Source organism: Dermacentor silvarum, chromosome 2 (genome assembly GCF_013339745.2).
Source record: "Dermacentor silvarum isolate Dsil-2018 chromosome 2, BIME_Dsil_1.4, whole genome shotgun sequence".
Lineage (NCBI taxonomy): Eukaryota > Metazoa > Arthropoda > Arachnida > Ixodida > Ixodidae > Dermacentor > Dermacentor silvarum.
The window spans coordinates 55,894,068-55,914,269 of record NC_051155.1 but is presented as its reverse complement, the minus strand read 5'-3'; the positions used below and the strand labels follow the sequence as shown (position 1 = coordinate 55,914,269).

General features: G+C 45.8%; 1 protein-coding gene across 1 annotated transcript; it reads left to right on the top strand.

Moving 5' to 3' along the window:
• Window positions 1-862: 862 nt before the first annotated feature.
• On the top strand, window positions 863-19,351 carry LOC119441491 (uncharacterized). The gene is made up of 6 exons (XM_037706113.2): window positions 863-1,198; window positions 9,170-9,252; window positions 13,317-13,430; window positions 14,934-14,972; window positions 15,621-15,665; window positions 18,285-19,351. Exons 1-6 carry the CDS (start codon window positions 877-879, stop codon window positions 18,327-18,329), a joined length of 648 nt encoding a protein of 215 aa, XP_037562041.2. The 5' UTR covers window positions 863-876; the 3' UTR covers window positions 18,330-19,351.
• Window positions 19,352-20,202: the final 851 nt, after the last annotated feature.

Genomic DNA, 20,202 nt, shown 5'->3' with positions numbered 1-20,202 from the left:
GTATAGTTACATACAGTTATAACAGAGCGCCAAATTATTATTTTTTTTCACCGCATTACTTCTCGCTTGAACCACTGAATGATGTTTGTCTGGTTCAAGGTCACGACTGCTAAAAGTGGTCGTCGCGCGCTCACGCCAAGCTCCGATCCACACCTTACGCACGAAACCCAGAGCAGGGGCGTATTGGTTGGCTAACAGAGACTGTTGGTTCAGCCCATCGGCGAATCCACGCACATGCCACGGCACAGTGGGACCGGCAGCTGTGCTTCTAGTCTGTCATGCCACTCCAGCGTGCAATCGAAGGAAAAAATAAAGAGAGAGAGAGAGAGAGAGAGAGAGAGAACAAAAAGAAAAGAACACATTCAAAGAATTAAAAAAAATAACAGCGAGGACCCCCCCCCCCCTTTCCCCATCGTTTATATGCCCAAAGAAACACAATAAGAAAAAAAATCGAAAGGGCACTTACTGAAAAACACTGCGACTTGTGGAACTACTCGGCGGGAAGCAGACGAGTTACATTATAAAATCGAAAAGGAAGACATAAGACATAACATTTTCTGTCAGCAGGACTTTTCGCTCAACGAGACACTCTGTTTGCGCCTCTTCTGGTTGCGCAAGAATCGCACGTCAGCCGTTTACAACATTTGGTGCGTGCTTCGCCCGAAGATGCCCAACTTGGTGGGCGCACGCTAGGTTTGACGTCACTTCTACACAGGGATCGAAACCAATGCCCTCTCGAGTTCTCGTTCTCCACACCCTAGAAAAAATCGGCATCGACAACGGGCAAACAGCAACCTTTAGAGTCAGTACAGCATGTCAGACAGTGACATTTTCATTGGTCGAGGCAGGCCAGGGTGACGCGCGCAGCCAGTAGGAATGCAGAGAATGTCAGGGCGAGGAGGATTTGCGTACAAATCACGTGGGCTTATACCAACTCGCGATGGCCTAGCAGAAAGGCGTAAAAGGACACCCGTGTCCATCGTTGAGTGCTCCGAAAGAAATCGCCAGAGGACCCCCTGGCAGCTGTACGGTGCGAAGAAAAGTAAAAAGATGGCGCCCCTCTGGATTTCCTGCTTTCTTTTGAGCCTCACGATGGTCGCGGTTTGCGACGACTCGAACACGACGACCGAGCCTCCTGCCGCCACCACCACGACCACCGTTGCGAGTGCCGCCACGGAGAAGGCGTCGCACTGTGAATGTGAGTGAACTTGCTGTGCTCAGCACAACATTGTTCTCGCTTTAGCGTCAACAAATGTTATATCATTCCTGGTTTCAAATCATGTACGCCTTTCAACGCAACCGATATCAATTGCTGCCAAACCGAAGAGGGGGAAAATAAGCAATCTTGCGGTATGTTTATTGCTTACTGCGACCGAAAGGGCTAGCAAGAGCAAGTTCATGCTTCTCTTGTGTTCGTGATCACCAACTTCAGCTTCAGGTGCACGCTGACGAACTCACGGTATATATATAGAAAGACGCATATACGAAACGTCTTTGTGAAGTCTGCGAGTTTTCTGCGGCACGGCATTGTGGTATATACCTTCTAGAACGCATCGTTGAAAGACGGCTGTTGTAATTTCTATGATATTGGTGAAACATTCGTGTATTTCTGCCTTTTTATTAGGTGATTAGGCGTAGGACCCACAAGATGATTCATTCACGATGGCAGGAACCAGTGTAAACACTAAGGATAACTTAAATTTTGAGAGATTAGAGTAGCAGGCCAGAGAAAGCTAAAGCTCAAGCCGACCACTCTGCCTTGCGTCAAATAAACCTCTCTCTCTCTTGAGAGAGATTACCGACCTAGGAGGAACGTTATTTTATGACGCAGAGAAGGCTTCGGACAAAGTGCTTCAAGAACCAGTACAACCACGAAGTGCAGCTTTAGCTGTTGACACTAAAATAACTATAACTATATATATATATATATATATATATATATATATATATATATATATATATATATATATATATATATATATATATAGTGGCGCCATCTAGCGGCGCCACCACGAAGTTCGCGCGAGGTGCGAGTGTCAGTTATATTCTGCCAAGAATAGTCTGACTATATGTGTCGCAGGTTCGATTCCCCCCCCCCCCAGCAACGGATAAATTAAAATACATTTTAGTCACTGAAGAGTGGCACCGTCCAGTGGAACATACCCCATACAATAAAACAGTGTTCCAAGCTGAGTTTTGCTAGAAATGGCGCTAAAATTGTCGGTAAATGATCCAGAAACACAGATGCACTAATTTATGGTTCAATGCATTTCGATGCCTCATGCTAACAAGTGCAAAGAAGCAAGGTGCAAAGACCAAGGGGAAGGAGGATTCATTCACGAAGGCGTCATTTGGTGGTCCAGTTATTCCTGGCTTGTCCAGTCTTTATTACGGTCTCCAGACTTTCGGGGCAGATAGTCGCAAATGAATTCGCCGTCCAGCGACTAAACAATTCGTCCTTATTTCCAGCACCAAAGTCGTTAATGGAGATCTGGACCACATGCAGAGACGAAGTCTTCGTCCCTATAGGCTACACTGCTGCACACGTGCCTGGTGGAAATTTTTATTTGCGCAGGGCCGGGTAAAGGGAGCCACACTGTTGGACTCTTTTTGTGGTGGAGACGAAGCAATTGGGGCATTTCGTGGCTCTTTTTTTCGCCGTCGGCATTTCTGTAGTTTACGGAAAAGATACTTCGAAACAGCGCTTCGTCGAATCGAACCTAATTTAACCGCTTCTGTTCTGCTGTAATTCCTTGCATATATACGCTCTGTGGTACAGTGTCAGGAAAGTTTGGTCAGTAATTCCCGTCTTGCTTTTAGGTTACATTTGGTTATCTTGAGAAAGTAACTCCTTTCCGCTTCATTTTTTACCCACCTCAGTGGATCCCAGTGGAGATGACGTACCTCATTTGAGAGCGTATAGTCTCATATGTTTGATTCCCGATCGCGGACGCCGCATTCCTTTGCTTTCTCAGCATTTAAATCACGCGGATAGTGTGTGAAGATTGTAGCGATAGCCAGGTATTAAGGAGCCACCGAGGCTGTGGAAGTCTACGATCAAAAGGAACTTCATTTTTAATCATGACATTAAACGTTGACATTAAACACGTAACTTGATTCCATGGGAGTCTCGCGGAAAACAAATGGTCGTTGTGATTTTTAAAACATCTTAGAAGAAAACACACCCACATAAATGAAAAGCAAGCTAACAAACATGAAATATTGTATCAGGTTGCTTAAAGATTAAAAACAAAGTGTTCCCCTCTGTCCAAGCTCTCTGCCTCCCCCCCCCCCCCCTCCCGCCTGTTTTTCTCTTATCCTTAACAAATGGCTTTACTGCAAGTGTTCTTTTATATGCCTTGAAGAATAAAACAATTGACCCCTTGCGAAACCGGCATACTCTTTACCCTTTTAAGTACAATCTAGAAGTCTTTGGGCATCACTGTATAAACGGGTATAGATAAAGGCATATCAACTTTACTGTCGCGCATGTCTCTATAGAGACTTTTTTTCTTTTAAAAAAGTACACATAATATCTTTAAAAACGCAACCCTTCGAGAAGAAGAAAAGTCGCAGTTTCACCCGAAAGGCGAAGCATCGATTGCGATATCAACTTATTAGACAGCTATACGAAGTAAGCATAGTAGTTTTATCAGTCATATAAACTTGTAAACCAGTAAAACACGTTGTGGGGATAGTTGTTGCATAGCTTTCAAAAGATGAAGCGCCAACAGTGACAGCACACTAAGAAGGAACAAAGGCAGGACAAGGCGCTGTCCTGTCTTTGCGCTGTCTTGTCCTGTCTTTGTTCCTTCTTAGTGTGCTGTCACTGTTGGCGCTTCATTGTTTGAAAACTTGTAAACATTCGCTTACTAACCAAACTAACAAGCATGGTGTCACACGCACGCGCAGACAAATTTCGCTCGATGACCGTGATGACCTCGCTGCAAAAACGCTGGAGTGAGAAAGCAAAACGAAGAAGGTTAGGCAAAACGTATACTTGTCTGTGAGAGTCCGGTACAAGGCCATAACCAGGTTATTGCCTACGCCAACCAAAACCTTGCCACTTTAGGAGTGAAACAGCTCCGTTAATGACTAGAGAGAGACAGAAGAAAGGGCAGGGAGGTTAACCAGAGCGGAAGGTCTGGTTTGATGCCCTACGCTGGGGAGAGAGGAAAGGCAGAGGTAAAGTGACAGGAAAGCAGAGATAGAGAAAGAAAGGGAGCATAGATACACAATCACAGTCGGTCACTGCCACCGCATACTACCACCGCACACCACAGTAGCACTTGTAGCACTGTAAACATCAGTTCAGGCTACAGCCGCTTGTCCAAGTCTATTGCCCTTAAAAAACAGCAACAGAGCCCTCGTCGCTCTCCGCTGCAATGGCTTGTGATGTCCTCACTCTGAAATGGTTTCCTCTGTCAAAGGTCTTTGGTCAAAGCCCGCTCTCGCGATTGCGAGATATCGTCTTTGCAAATTGTAGCGAGGACAGCCACGGAGAAGGTGTTGAAGAGTCTGTGTGAAGAGTCTGTGTGAAGAGTCATCACACGAGGCGTCGTCGGGCCCATCCGATTCGGAAAGCAAGACTTCGTAAAGGCCTCTGCTAGCCATATTCGACAAAGCAAGGTAGCTTAGCGTGGCCAGAGTCCAGCTGGGACGTGAAGGCGAAGGTGGTGCAGCTGGTTGCTTTGAAAACTTCGTGTGTTCCAAGTGGAGAACGTGATATCCGGGTGAGCATGCGAAGTTTTCTAGCAGAATCTGTCCTTGATAACGATATCGACTCCTCTTTGTCACCTTGGAGAGCCGACCGCGCAGCGTTATCGGCGCGTACGTTACCTTTGACGCCGCAGTGACTTGAAAGCCACTGAAATGTCATGTGGTGTCCTTTCTCAACCAATTGGCATGGATTAGTTCTCTAATCTTGAATACGAGTTGCTCGTGTGGTCTGCGACGCAGGGATGGTAGTAAAGACTGCAGTGCTGCCTTCGAGTCACTGAATATGGACCATCTTGGAATTTGTTCTTGGCTAACGAGACGAAGTGCAGCGCGAAGAGCTACAAGCTCCGCAGCGGTTGATGTCGTTGGGTGACACGTCTTGAAACTGATGGTGGTGGCTCTCGCTCTGAAAACCACGGCTCCAGAGGAACACTAGATAATTACAGATCTATCAGTACAAATATGACCAGAATCTCGCTCTTGCCTCAGCAGTTGCGAAATTCTATCCATACTTGCATGGACGGATGCTTCTCTGTTATAAGATCACCATGCTCTATGTTGGCTTTCGTCACTAAAAGACCGGACAGGGCAGCTTGGTCTCTAGGCTTGGCGGCTACGTTATTATTCGTATTCCGTGGTCGTTCTCATTCTTCACTCCACCGCCTCACCCGAGAACTTGAAATCGTAGTGAGGATGACTAGTTCGGTGTCCCATGAAAGCTGTGTACTGTTCATGAGAAGCCTTTTAGCATCCTTCGCTAATAATATGTCGTCTGACGTTTCTGCGACTGACTCCCCGACTTAATTCATTCTCATAGCACGTATCTCTGACGAGTGGATAAAAATAACAGAGGTTATCAGTCATGCTAATGTTACAACATCAGCTGGTTTTGGATGTATCAACAACAAATGTCTTAAAACGACTTGATCTTATTCCTCTTTGACAGTGATTTATATTAATGCTGTTAAAATTGATTGGGAACTTAACCCAGTTTGCGGTATGGCTCCATGCCGCTGTGCATGTCCGCGCCTAACCTCTTTCCGCCAACCTGGGTCTCTATAGGTAGTCAATGGTCAAATGGGTAGAGTACCGGGCTACTCTGCTGGAGGAAGCGGATCACTTGGGTCAACGGTTATGTAACTCTCGGTATGTGGTGAATGAACCTCATATAGACGCCAACTTGGGTCGCTGGCTATGTGTGACGGGGTGTGTGCCGCCCTTCATAATCATCATTATATAAAACGCATTATCAATAATTACCAAACAACCATAAGATAGATTGCTGAAAGGGTTAAAGACGCCAATTATTTCTAAAGAATGGATGCACCGCTAATTTTTATTGTGAATAGCATTGTTAGGCTACATTAGATATTTTCCGGGACGATCTATCTATGCCTCTAATCATTTTCCCCCAAACTTGTGTCACTGGGAATGGGTAGTCCACGATCTAACGGGTAGCGCATTGGGCTGCCGTGCTCATGGAGCAGCCTTAGACTGCTCATTTGAAGTAGATTGTATATTCTTAGATTTCCTCAAAGCCTCCGACCAAGTATCACAAAACCTATAGCTCTTTTAAGTAAGGCCAATTAACGCCTTAGTTCTTAAACGGATTGAATGTTTGGGGCGAAGTCACACGGTGCATGTTAAATATCGCCGATCTCTCTCTACTACACCGTCTTTCCCGCGTGTGGACATTTCGTAGAATAATAACTTCTGTGAAGCCCTAAAGCCATATTTTTTTTCTGTGCCTCACTTCAGGCTATTTCAAGCATGCATACCAGAACATTAGTTTGCGTTTGAAACTGTACTACTAAGCAGTACCTAAGCAACAATAAACAGCCAAAAAGCTAGCGTGGACAGGAATCAGCCTCCGTTGTCGGCGATACGGCGACCTTTGAACCGCGGCCGCTGGACAAAAAAAAAGGTGTCTTTTTAAATCCAGCGGCCGTGCTTGAACCATGCCTCATTCAACAATATTGGTGAAGATTTGCTGTAATACTTATGCACTGCTTCCTTATGTTGGAAATCCCACTTCTTTCTCTAACGCCTCACAACCTTGGCAGTAAATGAATAATTAAATAAATGCTCGAATTCTTTGTGCCATATCTTGTGCCTACCTGCACCTACCTTTCTGTACCTAACGTTCTAACTGCCTTGCTGGCGCATACCTACATTTTTTTTATTGGCTGCGTGTGGTTGTCTGCGATACGTGTGTTTGACTCGTTTCAATTTTATCCAATGCAACCAATGTTATTGGCCGTAAAATCACTTTGGGTGGTACGGGAATTATTTATAATCGCTTCGGTGGCTTTCTGGAACTAAAGTTCGTAATCTGTAACTCAGCTTCATTATGTGTGTCCCTATTCTCTGTTCATAATTATTTTGCCCAGGTTCCCCCCTTGTTGAGTTTTGTAATAAACCAAGCAGCTCAAAACGAAGTTATGTTTGAATAAAACGCAGTAACCGAAACTAGTGAACTACTTGCTCTAGACATATAAGCGTTCGAAATATGAATATCATAAGCAAAGGCTCTGCCAGGCAGCGATATTGTCTAAAACAATAGACTTCCTTTTCACATAGCCCGGATTGATATTTACAGTACTAGTGTTGCGGCGTCATCTCTGTACCATTTGAAGCCATGAGGTCTTAACTCTAGACCTTGCGTGTGTTTACCGTAGTGAACAAAAAGATATAGATGTGAACAAAGTGGAAAGTGTAGCTTTATGCCACTGTCAAGAAACAAAACGTTATCCACTTCTGTGGTGCAGCAAAAAAGAGAGAGAGAGATTGATAACTTGTTTATTGACGGCGCCACACTGTTATCATCTCTGTTATCATCTGTTAGTATGTTATTATCATCTGTTATTATGTCTGTTATCATATCTGTTATCAGTATATGTCCATTTGGCTGCACGTCAGCAATAGATAAACTTTTAGTTATTGACGGTGCCATGAAGCTCCACTTGCCACTTTCTTGATTTCGGTGCGCTCAGCTAGTGCTGCTATTTCCCGAGCTTTTGTACGAACGGACGCACGTGCGCTTTTTTTTTCATTTAATTTTATTTCCTTAAAAAACATTGTGGGGTATTACATAAGGGGTGGGAATACGAGAAACTGTATTAAAGGTTATCCACAATGTTATTTACAAAGCACTTGTTATTTCGTCCATGAAGGCAGATGAAGTGGCGATTGTAGTGATGTGGCGGGGAAGGCCGCTCATGTCTGTTGCTGTGTGAGGAAAAAATGATGACGAGAAGGCGACAGTGCGTGCACGTATAGGCGAGCAACATTATGGCCTGTGCGCAGCGGTTTACCTGAGTGTGGTAGAATGCAAAGCACGTGGCGTAGTGAACTGGTGTAGAACTTGAGAAATAATGATAAACTCGCGATACGGTGCCGATGAAATAGGGTGTCTAAACAAGATTGTACATTTAACGAGGTCACGCTGATATCACAAGAGTACGTATAACGAATGAACCTTGTGGTGCGATTTTGTATGGATTCCAGTGCGTTGGTGAGGTAAATTTGGTGAGGAACCCAATGGGGGGGGGGGGGGGGTGAATATTCTAGTTCCGGCCTAACCAGTGTCTTATATACTAGTAATTTAACATGTTGAAAAGTATTGCGAAGGTTACGTTTTAGAAATCTTAAGGATTTATTGGCAGATGGTGTGATGTTAGCGACATGTGCGAGCACATGTATGTGTTAATTATCTCGTCGTTTGATGTCTTGTTATATATATATTAACCTGTTGTAGCACGCCAAACGTTTTTGTTCGGCTAACCTCCCCACCTATCATTCAAATTTCTCTCACCAGCGCGCACGTATTTTCACTGCTGGTTTATATTACGGTTTTCTTGTGAAACGTTCTTGAATTACGCAAATTATGAACACGGGGGTTGGTTATGCGGGGTCAATAAAGCACGATTGCAGTACGTGCTCAAGATACTACCGCCCTATAGGCCAGCGGTCTGGCCTAACGCAGCACCAACATTTTGAACAGTTTATGTCACAGGACCCAAATGCAAAAGATCATGTCGTTTTGTTCACTGCTGTATGTACGCAGTGTTTGTGTTTCATGTGCATACTCCTGAAATTTTGTGTGTCACCCTTATCTTCTTGATAAAAGCAAGGCACAGGGTGCACGGGAGCATGGATAAACTTCAAATGATCAACATTAAACAAACAAGGGAAACCTCGGCGTGGTTCCAAGGTTTCGACAATACTTGTGCTCGTCAGTGTACCATTTGTTGGCTCTGACAAAGACAAGTCCTCTTATCGAAGGCCACTATCCTCTTATTCTATTATCAAAGGATAAGGCCACTATTGATTTGCCTTGTCGTGTTGAGTAAGTAACGCTCTAGGCGTATAGCCAGGCAAATATTTACAGTTCCCATTAAGAAATGCTTCTTTCTCCCTCTCTCTCTTTCGAACCCTCCCGATTTCGCAGGCAAAGTGCACGACGAAACCCGGAGACAAATGCGGCATTGCAAACTAAAGTACCAAGCGCCCACCAAAACTCAAGCCCTCAAGGTAGGAGCATCCGTGCTAACCGAAATGTACTACGATTGCGTATTATGCAACGAAGTAGTGCATAAATGTGAGCGCATAAATGGGACCCAGAAATGAAACTCCCGTATGCCTCCCAAACTCAACAGAAGCCTAACAAGCATGGTGCAACGGATTCGCCTTGGTAGTCGCATTCACTAAGCGTCATTGACATGTGATAGGTTGCAGTGATACAGGCGCAAATTGTGAATACTGTCAGGTACCAGAAACACTTGATCATATATTTTGCGATGGCCCCGCGTACGCGCAAGAACGGCAGAAACTGGTCTTTTCAATTGCAAACGTCGATAAGAGGCCGCTATCAGACGAGTTGCTTTTAGGTCCTTGGCCCAATGCAAACAGCGCAGCCCTGATAACCAGTGCTGCTATAGCCTTTCTACAAGCCATTGGGCTGGACGCGCGACATTAGAGATGTCACAATGTTGTGAACATGTATATACGCACCTCCTCCTCATATCATCATCATCATCATCGATCATCATTCATATTTTCCTTCCCGTCCCTTTTCCCCACTGTAGGGTAGCAGGCCAGAGCAAGTTACAGCTCAGGCCGACCTCTCTGCCTTTCTGTAAATAAATATCGCTCTCTCAAAAATTTACTACGGAATGCACTTAACTAACCGGCATCGGTCGTAATACTAAAGAGACGCAGCTCAAGAGCGACACTAACACGGTTAAGACAAGTTATGTATTCCTTCAAAACCATAATTTTGTTCGTTTAACGAAAAAAAAAAAAACGTCACAGGCCAAATCCCAGTGACGGTGCGCCACTGTGACATCAAAGATTTTGAAATATCTTTTCCTAGCTGGGCCTTTGGGCCGTATTGACGCAGAAAAACTTTACAAACCTCCCTAGGTTCCGTATTTAGTTCCCTTAAATGCTGTAGTTTTTCTTGACCGCTACACATTCAGAAAACTCAAGTAGGCACTATTAAAATCCGTAACGTCATGGGGAGTGGGTGCGGGAAATTCAGGCTAGCATTGCCGCTCGTCTTTCGTGCTTGCGTCTGCTCTGACTTAGTAAGCGTCCTCTCATCGTATAAGAATGGCCACGTTGCCGTTTCAGAGGTGTAATTTGCGAAATAAGCTTAGCCCAAAGATTGTATGTCGTGTTCTTTTAAATTTAGCAACGCTGAAGAAGAAAAGGGATGACAAGCTGCGATGCCCACGCTACAAAATAAAAGAGGCTGGCAAAGATGATTCAACTCTTACCCGTATGTTTGTGAACACTCCAGCTATAGGAGTGCCTCGAAGTGACAATTTTCGCAGCTTGTAGAACAACATTAACTCCTGAGCTAAGCAGCCGGTAAAAAAAAAAAAAACAGCAATTCATGGGTCCTTCAGAGGTTTGCCCTCCGAGGTTGGCCGCGAAAGCGCATCCTGTGGTGAAGGAACAGCACAAGCACTTGACAACTGAAAGACACAGTGCGACTACAAACTTACGTTTATTGGCGGCAAACACGATATACTACGACCTCATTTATTTACGTACTTTCTGCTTTCGTCTTTTGTTTTTCATCTGACTGAAGGTTAGACTGGTTGTAGGTTTTGTATATAACTTTAGGTAATGTGCAAAAGCTATCACATTTTGCTACCTACACAATGTCACTATTTTTTATATATTTTCTAACGCCTGCATTTCAATTTTTTCTGCATGGATGTATGTGCGCATCTAAGATAATATATCTCATCTTTTTGTTGGTTATTAGATGCCAGTCGGAATCATGTTTGTTGTTAAGCTGTCCATCGCTGCCTAAGAAGGGGGCCGCCGGCTCCGTCAAGCTGCTCAGTGCAGTGGGTTTCATGCGGCTGCTCCCTCCATGTTAATAAGAAACAACAAAGTTGAATTGAATTGAAATTTTATAGAAAGAGCCTTCAACATTATGCTATGACTATGACCTTTAAAGGCCCTGTATATACCAGTCAACATGAAAAAAAGACAATAAACGTAGCAGTACAGTATGACGAGCAAAAGAAAAATTGGTGTGGGTTTAGCTTTGGTTAACCCTGCTAGGCGTGCCCTGGCTTGGCCCATTGTCGAGCTGTGGCCGAGGTGTGGTTTCGCAATGATATAGAGACTTGTTTTCAATGAATACAGTGTTTATTCATCATTTTTTGTGCCTATGAAGACACTGCAGTGATCAGTAAAGTAGTGAGACTTGGTTGCAACTCGCAGCTGGGCCCAACTCTACTCGGGCAACGGCGGCAATGTCTCCTTTCAGGGCTCCGTAAAGGCCTAAATATAGTCCGACGTAGCGTGAACGCGCGCACAGGTTATGTCACGCTGACGAGAAGAACAGCGGCTATAGTTCGACCGATGGTTCGACGTACCGGCGCCGCCAACGTAACCGGACGCGCGGCCAATGCGCTCCGACGCGCCCGGCGTCTGATGACGCTCGCCCGGCGTCTGATGACACACACACACACACACACACACACACACACACACACACACACACACACACACACACACACACACACACACACACACACACACACACACACACACACACACACACACACACACACACGCACACGCACGCACGCACGCACGCACGCACGCACCGATAACGTCGGACTATGTCGGATAACGTCGGATAACGTCGGATCGCGACCACGTTAAGCCACCAACTAGCTGGCATGTACATCCTGCCACATTTAGTGAATCCACGTCGACTACGAAGGTTAGGTGCACAGACACCGCTGTGCCGAGGATGCTGACGCTCACGTTGGAGCAAGGTACTGTCTAAACACAGATGGAAGATGCAAAAACCAATCAAAAGCGTGGCACTGCGGGCCGCTCGTCTATCCCGCCTGTGTGACTTCTGCTCCCTGGAGACGTTTGGTATTCGGTTGCGCTCACTGGTTTAGCGAATTGCTATCGATACTGTTACTCGCCGAGCATTGCGTACAGCAATAATAAAATCCGATTGCACGTCACGGGGCCTTCCGATGCTAAAAAGGCCTTGTACAGATAATGCATCTCCTGCACGGGCCCCTTGTAGAGCTCTAATTGAAAACACCACTTTTTGCAAATATACTGGAGTCGACTCTTACGGAAAGGCTACTTTACAGAACAGCTTCACGCTTTTCGAGCAAACCTCGGGCAGCTGTCGATCGCATAAAGCGCATATATGCCCCCACAACGCAGCTTCACGGCATTGTTTCTCTACAAAACAGCCTTTCGAATGTCATTGACTTCGCGGAATGAAGCCACACCTAGTTGACTCGTACCAAGAGGCAGTTTTAATGGCTAAAACGCTGAAAGGTTTGAGTGGATGAAGACGCATTTCTCTGACATGAGCGTTCTAGACACATCGCTGTACAGTTTTCAATCGTTACGTGTTCAGTGGCCATCGCGAATTCAACAGTGTAAAATTTAACAGTTATGCCTAGTTGACTCTGCATTTAATTTTCCTGAGGTTTTCTAGGTTTCCTTGTCTGTTGGGTGCATACAAATACTCTACATAACGGTAGTATAGCGTTCTTGTGCGTCCATAAGGCGGTGAAGCGTAGGGCATACTTAAATACGAGAACTCCTATTCTGATTACATTGTAAAAAAAAAAAAGAGAGAGAGAAACTGATGGCGAACGCGGCTGTTGTCTTGCTGTGCCACTGCGTGACTGAGTCGCACAGCTGCTACATGGCCGACTTTTACCAGCTTCTTCATCTACGCCCACAGAGCGAAGATGCATGCGCTTAAAACGCACACACCTATGCACACGTTTATCGGCAAAAAACAACAAAAAAAGTTTTCATCACGCATTCGTGCCCTCAGAGGCAAAGAACGCTGGTGGAGCCATGCGACATTGACAGCTATATGGATGCCGCTTAACCTTGATCCGGACGAGTTGTTTCGTATTGCTGATAGCTTTTATTCAGCGCCTGTTCCACCGTACTTCTTTTTTTCTACAAATTTTGCATTGTATCGACGCTGTCAGCATGGCAGGTGCTTCACACTGACGCAGCAATTACAGTCAGACAATGTTTGTCGAGTCGTGCCGACGTCCTTCTCTCTTCCTCTCCAGGTGCGTAAGGCCGAGCGCCAAGCATTCATCAACTGCACGGCCGAGTATGCCCGGGACATGCACGCCACCGAGTACGTCGAACGGCTCTTCGACGACGAGTCCTACCGAAAGGAGGTGGGCACGGGAATTTCGCCTAATCATGTTACCTAACGTCCCGAGTTAGCTCCCGGGTTACAAGAGACGGCGTATAGTAGGGGGGACTTGGGATTAATTTCGACTAGCTGGAGTCAGTTAACGCACGTCCAATGAGACGTACACGTGGGCGTTTTTGCATTACAGCCCGCTCTTGAATGCGGCGGCCTACGCAAACGGTAACCGAACCCGCGACCGCCTCTTCGGTAGTCAAACCCTACAGTAAGCCATCGTTCCAGGTGGTGCGCGAATTTGGAGCATGTCGGTGTAATACTTGCGATGACGCTGTGAGCGCGGAGTGTAGCGCTCAGGTGTGACCACGCGTTAAATAAGACACACCACTTGAGATTCTTATCTGTGTTGTTCGATATACACAGCGCATAGGGCCCTTCTGCAGAAGTTAGGCGCCTGGTGCATTAATTTGTTACATTACCTGCACGTGCAAAAAAAGTGAGCCGAGCTTTTCGTGCTTGGCTTGTTGGTACATGCCGTAAAGCACTTTGAGTTTGCCATAGCCGACTGTCAGTAGTCGTCACTCCGTGCTTCGGGGCAAGCTCTTGCTTGCACGATCTTCGCTTACTGAGTGCTCATTCCAAAAAGATCGAGATTCAAGTCGTTTCGAGGCCTCGCAAAGCTGTTCTAGAAATGTTTACCAGCGATTCGCCTCGACTGTCGATCGTCCGAGTGTCGATCGTCCCAAGAAGTGTATAGGCCTAGCGTCTATGTGTGATGTAATATGTTTTGAAGTGCCTATACCTCTGCGTTATTTCTCTTCTTTCTTGCCTCCTCACAGAGCGAGCGAGCGTAGTTTGGAATTTTTTTCCATGAAATATTATTATTAAGGCATGAATCCATGAACGACTATAAATGGCGAAAGTTGCAAGGACATTATTTTTATATTCGTAGTCTTTAGTTCTCGACGGGCCTCGATACCCGGAATTATTTTTGCCGTTGCAACGGCGACCCTATGTTACAATTAAATGTCAAGCGGTCACGTGACCGGCGCAGCAGAGACGCGACAACAAACCCTGCGCATCCGCGCGGAGTGACTAAAAAGCACCGCTTGCCATCACGTGCTTGGATGTTTTCCCCATGATTCCTCCTTTTTAATTTTTTTTATGACTACGCTTCAAGTTTGTCACGTCACGCTCCTTCCTATAGCCTTTTTTTTTTCTTTCCTCCATAGTTCTGAATCTCAGCAACGATAGTCAGGAATGTTGACGTCATCAATGTGGGCGCTCGAGCAAGTGTGGCTAATATGATCGTTCAATGGCTGACGGTCCACTTGTGACCCCTCTGTCACCGTGCGGTGCCCCCCGCGACTGTGCCCCCACGTGCACAATCGGTTTTTAAGGCTAGAAAGCAGTGGGCATAAATCTAAGAAACGCACAAGGGCGTAAAGAAATTTACGAAATAACAGGTGTCATCGCATTAAGAAATGCTACGTGATCGGGAATTTAACGCGATGCTGTTTCCTCTTTACAGTTGTACGACTGCTATTACAAACAACGAAAGGCTACAATGGTATGTAAATGTTTTTTTAAATACCGATGAGCGCATCCTCAGGTGTAGTGATGAATACAGCAAACCAAGTTCCCTCTCTTTTAAGAACGCGCTGACTTAAAAGCCCTACACGAAGGAACAAGACTGAAACGCAGGTTGTCTTGCGTCTTCGTCTAGTGCCGAATTAAGTTAGCGTGTGCCTTAAAGAAATCAAAATGAACCACCCAGCCCCATTCATTGCTCTGTTGACGTTTGCTTATCATGACACGAGAATCTCACATTCCGGCAATGCACCTACCATAACAACATAAAAAGAAAAAAAGATAAGACAGGACTTCTCGAATGAGCTGTGGCTTACTGGTTCGGCGTTAACATCCCCGAATAGACTCCGTTCCAGCTGAATACTGCTGTAGTCGAGAGCTGCCTAGTTCCTGCTGAATGTCGTCGATCAGTAAGAAGGGCTCTGCATGCGTTAGGCACAAGACTGCCCTTTAATTAGCGCACGTTAATACGTCCTTTAAAAAAAAAACGTGCGAAAATCATTGTCGTGAAAATGCGTACCATTTATAACGCCCTGCCGAGGAAGTCGAGATGCTAGAACTACTCGGCTTTCCTCTCTCGGCACCAGCGCCATTTCAACCTGATACTTCCTCTTGTTTCTCATTGTAGCTGGAGAGAGGCCTGGCGCCGCAGTTGTCTAACCGAGCGTACAGGGTAAGTTAAGTACATATTTTTTATTGGCCCAAGAAAATTTCGTCGGTATGGTCAGCGATCGGGCTGATATCGAACGCTATGCTGCTAATGACAAAAAAAAAATACGGCAGAACCGGTCTCACTACGACTGTCGATGTTATTTCGAGTAGCATTCAAGCCTGGTTACTAGCCACCCACCATTCACATAAACTTTTCGAGCTAGTATTTCTTTGAGTGCAAATGGACATCCTTAGCCTCGAAGCCGTAAAATAAATATCGGCAAACTGCCCAGAGCACCCATCATAAATTTACCATAATAGTTTTTCTCCACAACAGATTTACTATAATAGCTCTTCTACAAACCAGTTTGACATTTCCCAAGAAGTGTATGGGTCAAGACGTCATACATACAATGCGGTCACGTGGGAGCAGAACATCGTGACCTTCCATAGCACTCTCTCCGGCTCGCTATGTCGCCTACTGTGCTGCTACTCGATCGTTGTGAGGCCCGACGTGGCCCGGCAGGGCACATACCCCGCATGAAGAACAAAACCAAACTGCTTATTAAAAAGCTACTGTAGTAAATTATGTACCTTGGTGACACCATGCGCATGACTCTGCTGGCGTCATGACGTATGGACGGGACCGCGAAGGTCCAGCGAGGAGCACAAGATTGTCATTGCTTTATTTTTAGAATTCGTGGCTTCCCATAGCGCGTAGCACTGCCATATGTTGGTCGTCACGATCATCGTCACGACATTCTGTACACGACACTAGAGTTTAATTAAAATAAGTTGAAAATGTCAGAAGTAGTTTAGTGGGCCGTTTTAATTAGGAGCAGGTAACCACCGTGATCTATTAGAGTTTCAGAATGGGTACCAAGGGAATATAATAACAGTCGAGAACGCCAGCGAACTACTAGGCGTGATGAAAATGAGGAAATTTTCAGACATATGAGGGTGTCAGCTGGCCAGTTCAAGATCGCTAAGACGGGCCGTTGTCCTGCAGTGGGCATAAAGTAGGCTGTACACGGCTGTTTTAAAAAGATGCACATTTTTATATATTCACGGGTAGCGGGATGTTTTGCCCTAAACAATGTTAACATGTCGTAGATAATGGTAATTTGACTACATCATCGTAATAAGAAGCCTGTAGTGATGTTAGGCGTAATGTTAATCCCAACAGCCGACAAACCGTCTACGGACAGCGTCAATATCTGACTCCCCCCCCCACACACACACACACACACACACACACACACACACACCCACACGTAGGCGTGCATGCAACAGACATGCGCTAAAGCATATATGCAGGCATGTACCACGAACCGCAACAGTTTTCCGATCAGTTTGTCACCGTAGACAGTATTAGAACCACAGAACACTACGTTGTTGGCAGATACTAGTATTGGAAACGCCAATACCACGCTGCGTGGTCAAGCTGCGGAAGTAATCAGCTTCCTCTGCTCCATAAACTTTTGCGGTTGAAGTTCGTGCGCACGGATGTGTAGGTGACTGGGTGGGAAAACGAAGCGCCAGGGAAAACTATTGCAGCAGTTGAGTACAGCAGCGCTATAAAGTAAAATGATTCCAAACTGTTTTGATTCCAAACTGCTGACGTCAAATTTACGTAACAACCGACGCAAGCATCGGGCGGTGACCCGCAGCGTTGTCTAAACAACCCAATCAAACACTCTTCTCGTTTATATGAGGCCACCTTTGTTCGCTTTCAAAACCAATAACATTGTCTACACTCAGCGGTTTTTCTTATCTAATTGGCTGACAAGAGGCGAGGAACACGCTCTAGTGGAGAGGGTTTCGATGGGGCAGAGCCAGTACAGTGAAAATAAATAACCGCATGAAGAGGGTGGGGCCGGCTTCTACAATTGGTCTGCTTGGCCTTACTTAGCTTACGGTGGCTGGTCGAAAATCGGGGCGGCGTGCAACGGAAGGATAAAAATGCCCCTAAAACGGATCCTCAGCAAGGAAGAGTTGGCAGAGCGGTGTCTTATGCATGCCGAAGGGGCTCGATAACGTTTTACTGCCACGCAAAAAGGCATATCATGCGCAAATAAATACATGCTCACCGGCAGGTGCGAGTAGCGAGGGCCTAAGCGATCGGCGGGCAGCCATCTTCTATTCCTTTCGGAACGGGGCAGTCTGTGGCTATTCAGAAAATTTTTCAATTTTGTTCGGCATATTAATGCATTTTTTCGCGTACACGTCAGTTTGACGTGTGAGTTTTCGCGGTTTTGTGATGTCGCGTGACAGACAGGTGAAGTGGGCGTAGCCAGAAAACATTGGACCAATAGCAGAGGGCTAATGTTGAAAAGGCGTCGAATCAGGAATAATTATTTTTATTTTGTGCGGTTTATTCATGCATAATCGGTGTGTACAAGTTATATCAGATGAGGAGCTATCGTGGTTTTCGTGACGTCGCGTGACAGACAAGCGAAGTTGGGAGTGGCCCGAAAATGTTTTGACCAATCGTGGAGGCTAATTGCAGAAATTGGAATCAAAACAGTTTGGAATCATTGTACATTATAGCGCCCCAGGGTTGAACTAACCCACCGATGATGTGTTCGTCGCCCTAGGATGGTAACATCTCTCGTGTTTTTTTTTTTTTTTTTCTTTCCAGAAATGTCTCGCTGACGCCATGAAAACCAGCGCCAAGAAAGTCTGAGAGAATATGGGGCGCGGGTAGAAAAATGAGGGGGAAGGGGGGAGGGGACCTTTATAATGACTGTTGCACTCGGAGTGGTTTTCTTTCGGAGCCATGATGTGACGTGGGCGGCTGACAGCTTGACTTGCAAGGCAGAAGAGACCGCGACCCTTTACGTGGAAAGCAACACCACGTCTATAGACTCGTCACCCGCACGCTTTAACACGGCAACTTTTCTATAAAAGCGAATATTTTCACAGTTTTATAGGTAACGGCAGTTTTCTTGACATTCGTGTGGTGCCGCGCTGAGATTATATAACTTGTAGGCTTAGCTGTGATCAGCCCTATTAAGTGCAGCAGCGACTAACAGACCGATGACGTTCGCAACGTATAAGAGCAGCATCACGAATACCAACGGCTCTCTTAGCTTAGTCTGGTCTTCATTATATTCGGCACATTTAAAATACCGAGAACTGCCACTCATAGTAAGGGAAAATAATGAGGGTGCGGCTGTACTTTAAGCGACAGGAATGTTTCACGGTAAACACTCAGCGACCCTCATTTGGTCACGTGGCACGAAATCGCAAGTTCACCTTTGGATCCTGTTAAGGACGTGCACCAACACGCTAAATTTAATAAACGCTATGAGAAACAAAAAGCTAGGTTTTTCCTCATGATATAAACGCACGCAACCATAACGTGAGCTTGTGCACTTGCAGACCGATTACACGTGCACGCGCAGGCAGAGTAGCTTTCTATAGATATGGTTAGCGCACCGCCAGGGAGTTCGTCCTGAAATGGGAGCACTTACTATGCGCCCTATCAACGGCATTTGCAAATATGAAGGGTAATTGATGCATGAAGCAACATTCGCTTCTCATTTGCATTAGCACGCATTATGGGTACGCCTTCGTAAAGCGAGTTGTATGCAGTCGTCATGCAAAGGTGAACCCGTTGAAACGTCGCGTGGGTGGTGAGTGCTACCTACGGTAGAAGCACCGAGTTGACAGCAAAAACGAAACGTAATAAACTGCACTAGAGGTTTCTGTGCTTGCTTGCTTGTTCCTTTGTTTTATTGCAGACGGAACCACGTCATGTGTCATCTATTTTTATATTCACTCCTTTTTCAAATATCAGCAGAACCCATCACACGACAACTGTCGACGGTTAATGCACTTATCATTCAAGCAATATATTAACACAACGTAGAGCCACTGAATTGCTTGAATTGCTCATTGAGAAATTGACGACATTAAAATGGAACTCAATAAGGCAATAAAAAGGTGGTGTCCTATATTACGACATGGTCGCACATTAGCGACACTTGCGTGTCACTCGAGAAGTGGCGATTGAGAACGTCTGTGTTTTCGGCTGTTCCACTTTTCTGTAGTTTTTTAATATTGTGTGTACACAGTGATCGCGTCATCCTTCGGGATGGCGGGCACACGTCCCGTGCAGCTTCCCGTCGACGCAGTCGACCAAACTGCTGCTCGGCCAGCTGGTGCCTTCTTTGCTACGGCCGTCACCGACGTGGAGCTTCCAGATTAGGCGGATGACTCCACGGTGACTGAGATGGATTCCGACAGTAGCAGCTTCACGCCTGTTGAATCGCGCCGCCTGAAAAGGAAGTTGCGCCGAACATCAACAGCTGGTGAGTCGACTACAAAGACTGTTGACAAACCTGGCGTGTTGCGCCGGACATCAGCAGCGAGGGAGTTGCCTACAAAGAATGTTGACGCACCTGACGGGTTTTCTGTGGCTTTCGTAGCCACAACGGAGACGTATAATTTAAATACCATTAACAGACAGCGGTTGACCCAATTTTTCGACCAGGTGATTCCGGGACAAGTCCAAGAGGTCAGAATCAACGCATGGAAGAATGTCCTTACCGTAG